General features: G+C 37.4%; 1 protein-coding gene across 4 annotated transcripts in view; it reads left to right on the plus strand.

Annotated features, from left to right (window-relative positions):
* Positions 1-12,204, plus strand: part of rabgap1 (RAB GTPase activating protein 1) — a 120,008-nt gene that overhangs the window by 80,988 nt on the left and 26,816 nt on the right. For all 4 annotated transcript variants that reach the window (XM_073874033.1, XM_073874034.1, XM_073874037.1 and 1 more), the window contains one exon: positions 10,644-10,757. In XM_073874033.1, coding sequence (XP_073730134.1) covers positions 10,644-10,757 — 114 coding nt within the window. The remainder of the gene's footprint in view (positions 1-10,643; positions 10,758-12,204) is intronic.

Consider the following 12,204-nt stretch of genomic DNA (forward strand, 5'->3'; position numbering starts at 1 on the left):
TAAAGAGCATTAAGACCTTAAAACAGACTCCACGGTCATCACATCGTAGCACCTGTTATCTTTATAATCTCCATATCTAGAGAGCCATTTCTCATATACAAGTATTTATCCTGCCTGTAGGTTTGTGCATATATTCATACTTTTCATTTTACATATTGCCTAATTTAATGTACTTTAGAATGCATGGGAGAGCGGGTAGGTTGTCACATTGTTCAACACTAGAGGCACTATCTCAAAAATCAAATAGCCACTTTGTATGACGACTTCTTCTATAGTCAACGTTTGCATGTGTTCACATGTGGTCAAGATCGCTCTAATCTGACGTTAGCACAATTTTCTATATTGGACAGAACACATGCTGGGTTAAAAATTGTAAAAATTATTATACCCCATGGTTGCATAACAACAATCCAACATTGAGTCATTTTTAACCCAGCACGTGTTCTGTCCGATATTTACCAATTATGGGTCAAAAAGAACCCAGCCATTTTTAGAGTGTAGTATCATCTCATACCATTTTTGCTTAGGTGCAACTTTAGGAGTTTGCACCTGATGTCTAGTAATTTAAACCAGTAATTTAACAGGGCAAAACCATGTGCCCACTGCGTGATTTGTTGAAGGGTTCAGGAAGTGGACCCTCCCTGACTTTTATTCAGGGTGTGATCAAATCCCAGCAGCTCATTCCCCTCCTCCTCTCGCCTTTCATCAAGCTTGCTACTTCTTTTATAATCAACATCCCCCCCTAAAAAAACAAAATGCCATTTTCGTCCATTGTTGCCGATCAGAATAAACGGCCGTAAACAATGGTCAGGAAAAAAGTACAGTGCTTCCTGCGGAAGCACCCACACACAAAATCACCAGTACAGTCGAGCACTTGTTTTGCACCCGGTGTTCAGGAGGTTCACACAGATTTTATTCTGAGCATTTTTGACCCTCCACACTCTCCACAATGCGGCCCAAACATAAACATGGTTTCTTATTTAAGACACGGGCACTGTTTTTTTTGTTACCAGCAAACCCTGAACCTGCTTAGACTTCCTGGGGTTGCTGACCAGCTGGTGAGAAAGAGGAGTTCTTGGGAAACCTGCAGAAAAAAAGGATTTTCTTTGGCTTCTTCCATTAATTCCTTGTTTGTTATTCATCTTTTCCTGACATTCTTTACATTCTTTCTTTTCTTTCATATATAGGTTCCTCTTTTTGGTTCAATAGAAACGATTAAGCAGAATTTCATACCTCTGAAAAATTTTGGATTTTTGCCAAATTATCCTTATGATTTGGTGTATATATAAGAAGTTATGAATATCTGTGTTTTTTTCTAGTCTTACCTAGTTTCTAGACCAGACATGATTTTTATCTAGGTTTTGTCAGGTCAAAATGGTTGATCACTTTGTGATCCTCTGAGACTAAGCTTTCCTACGATACCACATTTGAAAATGTGAACATAACGCACTCATCATTATGACTTCAGAAGAGGAAATTAAGATCATTCTGACATCATGCGAAGGCACTTTTATGGCTTAGGCCCACCAATACTTGCTTTAGGTCAAGGGTAGTCTATGTACAGTAGTCAGATTGTCAGATCTCAGGCTGACCTATTTTTAGCTTCTTCTAGTCTACTGGATTCAACATAGATCTGTCCTAGTTTCTCCGTAGACCATTTTCCATCTTCTCAGCTTGCTGGCCCGTGGCCTCGCTCGTACAGTGGGTCAGGCTACTCGCGTTAAGCTGCTGGCTGCCGATGCATTATTTAGTGCCTTCTCTCTTCCACATAAACAGAGCATTAATTATAGAAAGAGAGGCTAATTAATTTTTGAAAAAGGGGTATGCTTACTAAGGCTGGAGTCTGCTGTTAGCACAAGCATATGGGAGTGCTTGTGAGCACCGTACATGTGCACATATCGGATTGTTTGGATTGGTTGTTTCATTGTTTTTCAGTTCCAGTACCCTTGTTTGCAGGTGGCACTTGACTTGTATTACTTGTGAAAGGTGTAAACTGAAGATAAAGATTTTTTTGCATTTTAGCAAAGCAGCTTTACCATAAATGCATTTATAAAGTATAGCATATTAAATATATAGAATACGTGGTACATACAGTACACTAGTTTTTTAAACAAACAAACAAACAAATAAATAAACACCCAAATAAATAAATATAAATATTTAATTTTAATTATTTAATTGTATATATTATTTGTATATTAAAACAACTATTTTTGTTTCATTCTGTGAAGTTTTAAATACAAATATTGTCCCAAATATGTAAAAAAAAATTTACATTGGCACTTCTCCATATTATTTACATTTATCGGTTTGGAGGATTTTCCTTTCAAAGCAATTTCTACTACTTTCAAACATTGTTATTGTAAACATGTGCATTTCCTGGAGATCAAACCCATGGTGTTGACATGGCTGCCACCATCCTCCAGTTAAGCTGCTGGACAATGTTATTAGAAACGTTGCTTATAGAGATCTGCTTGGGCGTTTGTTTAACAACATAAGAATGTAGTGGACAAACACAGTGAGAGACAATATAAAGGACCTGCACTTTGCCAGAGAATTGGTTTAAAGTTTAAGCAAAGTAAAACTTCATTAAAATTTCGGTTGGCCTTGGACTAATGGTTCAGCTGAGTCACTCGAACCAAGTTTATGATGTTTAACATGTGATGCTTTATAGAGTTAGACTAATGTAATTACTTAAAGAGACACTCTACTTTTTTGAAAATATGCTCATTTTCCAGCTCCCATAGAGTTAAACATTTGTTTTTTGCCGTTTTGAAATCCATTCAGCCGATCTCCGGGTCTGGCGGTACCACTTTAGCATAGCTTAGCATAATCCATTGAATCTGATTAGACCATAAGCCTCGCGCTCAAAAATGACTTTCATTCCGGCGTAATAATCAAGAACTTTGCTGCCGCACCATGGCCCCAGCCGGCACAATGATATTACGCAGTGCCCGAAAATAGTCCCCTTGGTAACTTTCAATAGCTGGGGACTATTTTCGGCCGCTGCATAATATCATTGCACCTGCTGCTGCCATGTTACGGCAGCAAATACCTTGATTATTACACCAGAATGAGAGTAAAGTTCCTAGAAAATCGCAACTTTTAATTATCTGTCGGTCTTAGTACACAACGTAACTACAGAAGAGTCAAGTTTTAAATAGGAATAATATCAAAAATCTTTGGTCATTTTTGAGCGCGATGCTAATGGTCTAATCAGATTCAATGGATTGTGCTAAGCTATACTAAAAGTGGTACTGCCAGACCTGGAGATCAGCTGAATGGATTCCAAAACATATGGACCTAAAAATTTTAAGATTCTGTCATTGTTTACTCACCGTTATGTTGTTTTAAACCTGTATGACTTTCTTTATTTTGTTGAACACAAAAGAAGATATTTTGATACAAGATGGTAAACGCACAGATTGCGGCAAATAAACCTTACATCTCTGGACGTAACACCCACTGACTTCCATCCATAGTAGAAATGCATGCTACAAAAGTCAGTGGGTTACATCTAGCAAGTCATAAGGTGTTCATGCTAGGCAAATTATTTGTTAGATAACAGTTAACAAAACATAATTACTACCGTAGCTCTCAAAACAACACCAATAAACATTGGATTTTGTCCTCTAATTGTTAAATTGACACCCAAATGTACCCAATTTTGCGAAAATTGTCTCCTTGGTTGATAACGAGTACCAAAACTTGTAGCAATGTACTGTACTGTAGTGTTTTACAATGCAAAATTGAGGGGTAATGACGAAAGATTAATTGGAAAAATAGGGACGGAGAGAACAAAACTGGATAAAGAAAGCCAGTGCGTGTAGGCAGTAGAATAAATGCGGTGTGACGACTGATGCTAATCGTTCTTTTAGCAGATTGTAGTCTTGTCCTTGAAAGCGGATGAATAAAACATGATGTCCTGAATTCAGTCTAAACCCCTTCACCCAGACATGCACATTCAAGAGAGACGATAAATCCAGTGAGTCTCCGCGACTTAATCTACGATTTGTTTTGTGTGTGGAATAGCATCGTACTTTTTTTACACAGTGATGTTGTAGATCAAAATTTGTGCGGCATTCACACAGAATTTTAATTGTGCTTGGTCATGGTGTCTGTTTTGAGATAATCTGTAGTCTAATGAAGGGTTGGGGCTCCATATACTTTGTAGAAACACAGATGTGTCCAGCGCTTTTATGCAAATGGCTGGTGTTTCCAGATTTCCATTGGAGAGTTGAACCCTTGATCCAGTCAAAAAATAATATATAAGAAATAATCATATGTCGGAAATCTCTAAAATGCAGCATTTGGAGGTAGCATTCGAAGGCATCAAGGCACGTCCGAATCCAAAGTTTGGTTTACTTCCTGTCTCCTGCTATACCTTCATCGTCTTGGTCGAGATTGGTCAAGCCTTTTGATTGCATTTTTAGTGAGAAATTAGTATTGTAGTTTTCAAATATGGGATTAGTTTACACAAAGGCGCTCTCTGTTTATATTTTAAACAGAATTGCTTTACGCCGAATGCATTTCCCGAAGCTGCCTTCATGCCGCTAAAGTCATTTCCTCATGAGGCAGTGAGGCAACAAGTCAGCTTCCTTAAATTTCAGACGCAGACCGTGTTTCAAATAATTGAAATCTAATGGATGTAAATAAAGTTTGATTTATCATCACACCTGGATTCTTTTCTATATATATATATATATATATATATATATATATATATATATGAGAAATGGACAACATAATTTATTAATGGTTATAATGTTTAACAAAAACAACTTGGGGGCGTTTACTCAATTTTCAACAGCAAATAGAAAAGTTTTTATGTAGTTTAGCTGTTTGTTTACACAATTACTGAGTTTTGGATTCCGGAAAATGCAAACTTTTGAAGATGGGTTTCAAAATGCAAGTTTTTAATAATGACGTCTTAACGTCTTCATGTTAACTACATAAACATGAATCTGTGATATTATTATGACATCATGTATATGTGTTAATTCGGTCTTTAGGTATGTGCAAGTATAACCAAAATGACACTGGCAGCCTGCAGGACTGTGTTTGATTGTGTTGAGTTTTTTAACGCTTCTACAACAAAGTTTTCAAAATGTTTGGCGCATTATAGTCCAGGGTCACTTCGTAGTAAACCTACCTTATCATCCGTCAAGACGAAACTGCTCGCTGCTTTCTCCGTCTTGGTTGCATTTATCGCTCTGTCGAAAAATTTGAACGTGCACGGTAGTGTCGTTTCTTTACAAGGTACCAGCGCCCTCTACAGTGGATTTAGTGATCTGCGGATCCATGTAAATCCAGATCTTTTTAACAGTTGATATGTGTATGTGACTTTTTTTTTATTTTTTACTTGTCAGTTCTATGTTAAATCACATGATTGATCTACCATCCATTATAGACTTTAGACAGAAGACTATAGTGCTGCGTTCAGACCAGCCACGGTAGAGGCGTCAAGTGCGAGTGATTTGAATGTTAAGTCAATGTGAAGGCGCGTTGACACGCGTCTGGAGGTCTCGCGGCACGAATGAGGCGTTTAGCGCGGTAGACGCGATTCTGCCTCATACGCACATCAAGTTTGCGCGAATCGCGCAAATTGAGCACTGCCTTGGGAAACACGCGAGTTGCAAAAATTTGAACTTTGGTGAAAAACGCGTCACGTTAACCAATCAGGAGCTTGCTCTAGTAGTGCATGATTATAGAAAGTGAGCGGAGTCGCAGAAGCCCCTCCCATGTCGCGAATTTCCGCGTGAATGTCTCTATGACTAGAATTTCATGTGCGTATGAATCGAGTAAACTCAAAATGCTCAAGCAGCAAACTAGAAGTGGTAGACGCGTATTTGACGCCTCAAACGCGGCTTGTGTGACCCACAGTAAGGGATTTTGTAACTAAATCACAAACATTGTAAGGGAAAGTGTGTGCATGTGTGTTTAAGACAGACTGTATTTCATTACTCTGTAACTTAAAGTCAATACCTTTCTTACTGTACATATCATACTGTATGGATGGTTTCAGCAGTAACGCAGTAAAAGAGGTCAAATGTTATGGGCCCTTCCAGATGGAGAAACCTGACATAGTCACACTATGAGGCATGTTCAGGAAATGTTAAATCACTATACAAGGAAGTGAGGTTAGGAGTCTTATCTGTGGTGCACTTAGTGTACTCTACGAGCAACGGTTGATTGTTATGGCTGACAGCCACGGGCATGATGTAATATCCCGCATTATTGTCATTTAAATGGCAAAAGGATGTAAAAGCAGCTTGCCATTAAGCTTCTTGGTGTGTTTGAAACAGAGTGCATCTATAAATAGATGTTGAGTAATCAACAATAGATTCAGCTTTATGGCATACATGGCAGAGCTGTACCATAACTCTACTTTAGAGTTATTTTGGTATGCCACAGTATGTGTGGCAGGGTTGTTGTTTACTAGATGTAATGTATTTTAATATCCATTTGTGTACACTGCTTGGTGTATGCCCATATTCGCCTTAAATCAGTTCCAGTTGTTTAAAAGAAATATTATGGGTATTCTGTTCACTGCCTGATTAGAAAACCTAATATATTGCTGCATTATATACGTTATGTATGTAAATGGACCCAAAAAATTTATTGTGACTTGTTTCATCATGTATCTTTTTCAGAACATCAGTCATGTGCTTCTGGAGTGTTGTGAATAGATGTTTTGTACATTACTACTTTATCTCTGTTTATCTCTCTGTTCATCTCAGTCATGTGATGATGCTCTTGGATTAATTGCCTCTTTTGGCCTTTACTTTAGTGGGCCGGTCAAAGCCAAAAGTATACCAATGTTTTTCTCTTCTTTTCACATATATTGACCCTCATAAGCCCCGATTTTCCGGTTTACATTGGAGGTCTGCAGGGGTCAAAATGACCCCAGAAATTAAAAGAGTGATTACAAAAATATATACATTTTTAATGATACAAATAATACATCTTTTTTTTTGTTTACTTCCCATTTATACATTAATGCTGTGTTTTGGGAGATATGAAGTACTTTTGTACCTGTTTACCACTAAATTCCTTAACTGCACCATTAGCTTGCATGTAAAATATCAAATTTTTATGAAAAATTCACATATATATGATTTAAATTTGATTTAAATTGTTTTTAGATATTGATCTAAATGTTATGTGTTTTATTCGACCATCTGCTGGTTAGGAAAAAAAAAACATTTAAAGAATTACAGTTTAGGAAACAAATCATTTTACACAGCAGAGGCCCACAGAGACCCATTCATTTCACTGGATGTGGCCAACTGCTTACATCACTACTTTAGTGATACATCAAGCGAATTTATGTATACATTTTTTATACATCTTTGTTCTGTGTTTGTGGCTGTTTTTTTTTGCCAAATTCTATGAAAAATGATCTATGGGTGTGTGTGCTTGTCACAAAATCTTATTCCACTGAGATGAAGGGAATCCTTTTTTTAACTAAAGAAAAGTGTCTTGATGGTCATTTTTACCCATTTTTAATGTTAAGTGTTGACATTCATTTTTTAAACTGCAAATATGTTTGTTTATTTATTTATACAGTTAGTTACTTAACTCAGTGGTTGTTAACTTTTCCATGGGTACCTCCCCTTGTGTAGGGTGCATCCCTTCGTTGCCCCTCCAACAAAAATCTATTCTAAAACTTAAAATTTGAATTAAACAAAACACATTAAATGATACAATGTATTGCTTTTGGTTAGTAGCCGCACATCCTTCAAAGCATACTGAACTGTGGATACGCACATGGCCACGTTTGACAAATACTGTACACAGTACAAATGATTTCTCATTCACATGATTACTCTACCAAGCCATCAGAGCAGCACTGTATCGCGTCATTTACAGGACATTAAAAAATTCTGGATAGATGAAGAAAAGTAGCAGATTCACCATTGCAAACAAAGTTTAGAACAAACAACAAGAAAACAAAGAACAGGTATCAAATATTATAGTGAAGAAAAAGCTCCTTAGCTTTCGTTCTTGGAAGAAAATGAAAATAAAAGAAAGTGCAAACGCTATCTATTGCCATTGTGTATGTTGTTTATAGTGGAGTCTCCTGTCTCAATACTTTCTCACGGCAGTCTCAAAAAGTGGGCTGCACGTGGACAGTGCGTGCGGATGACCACAGCCTCTCCTGATGAGGAAAATTACATCATACGGACGGTCCTTATTTTCAAACCCCAATGTTGACGGGTATATTAAAGGGCATCACAATACGATGCGTCTGCACGTCTATTTTCTCAAATACAAAATAAATAAGGGATGTATTTTTAATTGCTAAAACACAGTTATGGGTTAGGGGACCAAGTTTTTTGCGTCTGTCTTTGTTGTCGCATTACAGAAACAGACATTAATGTCAGTAAACGAGAATGCATAGACAGACTTTACATGTAGATGTGGAAAGTGTCAAAATGAAGGTACCTCCCGTGATTTTACGTGTGCATCGATTCTTTTCACTGTTTTGTTACACCCCTATTATTTATGTCCAGGAAAGGGAATAAAGGTTATATGCTGAATGTATATATGGGGAACCCAACAACTGTTTAGTTTAAAGACTATTTTTAGCCAACGTGTAACAGCTGAGCTGCCAAAAGATATGTTTTGATTGAAAACATCTGTGTTGTGGCCATGAAGGAAAGTAGATGATAGGGAGGTGTTGGTAGACAAAGCAACATTAGTAAGGACAGCTGGAATAATCAGTCTCTCGATCAGCTCTTTTGTAAGTCACCACTCCTCTCACGTAATCCTTAGCACAAAACAAAATTCCCATTGATTCTATTTGGACTGACGGTATTTATTCAGCAAAGCAATACAAACTGAGCTCTATCTGATTTTCCAAAGATGGGTATTTAGCAGTTAGCTTACGTTACATATACTGTTTGTGGTCACACTGTGTGCCCATGACACATCTGGAAACAGACTTGTGCACACACACATACATGTCCACCACAGTTTATCAACACAGCCCTGTGGGACTCTGTGAACAGCATGTTCCCGTGGACAGAGTAAATGTCTTGGGGCGATTTGGGTGTTTTTGCCTCTTTGGCATGCCCTCTTCATCTCCTCCAACTGGTTGGCAGTCCAAAATGCCTTATTTGTCCTGATAGCAGCACTTTAGTCTGTGTTAAATTCTTGGTCAAGGCTTGATGTTATTAATATTATTGTACATTCACACCAGATGTCAGTGTTAATGCTTGACGCAGGGCGTGTTGTAGCGTGGCCCTTACGCGATCGTCATAGTGACAACATCCAATCACTAGTGATTGTTGTATAGCTCTAGTGTTACGCACCACAATGATTAATCTTTTCTCCATTTTTATGTTTCTCTGTTCTATGGTCTTGCACAATTGTAATTGGCAAGCGTCTGCAGTTGATTATTTGCAAAATGCTATCTGATTGGCTGATGGCTGCGTTGGCACTTGAAAAGTTGAGAAATTTTCAACTTCTGCCACGAGCAATGCCAGTAATGCGATGCCGATGGATCCACAATTCAGTTCGACAACACATTTCATCACCCATTCAAAGTAAATGAGACGTTTGAATGGAGCGTTATTGCTTTGACCAGTGATTGTGCATCATTAGTTGCTTGAATTGTTTATGGTTTAAATATCTTTCTTACTTTGTATTTTTGTCTTGTTTTAGTAGAAATATCAAAAAAATTCTTAAATCAAGATGTATTTTCTCGATGAGCAACTTGACCTAAGAAAAGAAGTCTAATTTTTAGACAAAAAATATACAATTTAGGTGAATGTGAATGCATTTCTGTCAAGAGATCCTTCTAAAAATTACACACTGCACCTTCAACCTAAGTGTCTGTCAATTGCCATACATGTTTGGGCATATATAATTTTTTAAGGGCTTTGTATTGTGAGACTTATATATGTCAAGCTTATTTTGCTGATATCCATATCTACCAAATAGTGGAACTGTATTTGTAAACGTGTTTTACCAATTATCAAATATTTCCTCCATTGGGCCCTATTTTAACGATCTAAGCGCATTGTCTAAAGGGCACGGTCTAAATGGGCGAGTCCGATGACACTATTGCTAATTTAACAACGGGAAAAATGGTTTGTGCACCGAGCGCACGGTCGAAAAGGGTTGTTCATATTCTCCTTTTTTTTTGTGCTGCTGCGCATTCATGTATGTGATAAGCAAACCCGCGTTGTCGTCACGTTTATAGGCGCATATTACTAACGCTCTCTTTAAATAACAAAAAACATATTCCGCCATTGACTTTGGACTTTAGAGCAGGTTTTTGTTGGTCAATGGCATAGTCTATTTTAGTTGCCTCAAAATAGCAACATGCCAACAATGTGCCTGAACACACCTCGTATTCAGACCAGAACACCCATGGGCGCAAAATTGGGCGCAAATGCATTTGCTATTTAAACAACGTGGTGCTAAATGTGTAAATGATAATTGCGCCAAGTTGAAACCAGCAAAAGACACTTGGGTCGCACATTGCGCCGGGTGTATGATAGAGCCCTTAGTGTGTATGTCTCATTACCAGTCAATAAGTGGTGTTATATTATAATACAGGGTTTTTTGATAAGCATGATAGGCTATCAGCTGTATGTCATGATAATATTTCTCTTTCTGTCTCTTTTATTTAGGAATCTCCACAAGACAGTGCCATCACTCGTGACATTAACCGGACGTTTCCTGCGCACGACTACTTTAAAGACACAGGAGGTGATGGGCAGGATTCCCTCTATAAGATCTGTAAGGTGAGCAGATGACCCCTCTGGTATTTGTTTTTCCACACAGATGAAGCACTTCAGGTTTTTTGTCTTCTTCGGTCCTCTTAGAGAACCTACCACTTTACAAATTACTGTTATTTTATAGATTTCTATAACATTATATTAAATGTTAATGCGTAAAGTCTTTATATATTTTTTATCTATATGGTTTGTATAGCATGTGGGTGGAATTAGACTAAAAGTCAGACGTATACATATATGTATTAATACATCAGTTAATGCCAAATATACAGATATATTTATCTCTTGTTTGTATGCTTTGTTTTATAACATTTTTGGTCACACAGTGGGACATTTTGAGGATATATTTGAGGTCCTAAGAAGTTTACAGTATACTGGGAAATGTATGGTGGACATTATTAACCCAAATTACAAACACTTTTCTTTCAAACTTTCTTCCCAAAATAATGGGGTCAGGGGGTTTAATGTGAAAGTCGATTGATGGAGTTTCCATCTTTAGGGGTCTGCTAATAATTCATCAAACCCTTACTGCCATCATTCATACTGCACTATAGATTTCTTATATCGACCACACGCCGTGATTCAGTTGCTGGCCTCTAACCACCACAACTCAATCCAGCACAAAGTTTATTAGAGCGGCAATTTGTGTTTGTCAAAATCTTTTTAACACCTATGTAGGTCAATCAAAATAGAACAGGTCACCCAAAAATGAATTTTACATCACGTTGATTTGACCATTATGTTGTTTAAAATCCGTAAGAGGCTATTTTGTGGAAAACAATGTTGGAAATGCTTTTTCCTGCTCATTTTCATACTATAAAACTGTAAGGGGTTGTCAAGGTACAAGGCTAAATTAAAGTAGTGACTTGTGTTTTCAAAAGCTTTGTGTGAGAAACTAGATCTAGTAACTATTTATTGAAAATCTTCCCCTTTGCCATAGCTTTCAAATGTTTTTTAAGACCTGACATGCTTTTGTTTTACTCAAGTTTTACTGTTTTTGATGGAAAATACCAATGCAAGTTTGAATTTAGACGTCCAAATGGTCTTGGATGTCAAATTTTAGTAGGGCTGTTAGTTTTGTAAACCTTTATACAGTATTTTTTTGACTATAAGCCGCATTTTTTTTCTTCATAACTTGGCTGGTGCTGCGTGTTATAGTCAGGTGCGCCTTGTAAGTCAGTATGAATTAATTTTGACATTTATGAGGCAAGAGACATCATTACCGTATACAACCGCAAGAGTCCGCTATATGCTGCTCCTGTATTTGTGTCATTCAATGAATTCAGCGATGTGGAATGACGAGTCTGCGAACTTCACGCTAGTTGGCTTTTTCGGTTAATTTAGACTATTCAACCTTCCAGGTATGTACAGTATGCTATTGTATATCATGTAAAAACTGATAATATTACTTTAACGTACAGATATCTGTTCAGCCTGCTGTTCTGTCTGCTAT

Source organism: Misgurnus anguillicaudatus, chromosome 12, assembly GCF_027580225.2.
Source record: "Misgurnus anguillicaudatus chromosome 12, ASM2758022v2, whole genome shotgun sequence".
Lineage (NCBI taxonomy): Eukaryota > Metazoa > Chordata > Actinopteri > Cypriniformes > Cobitidae > Misgurnus > Misgurnus anguillicaudatus.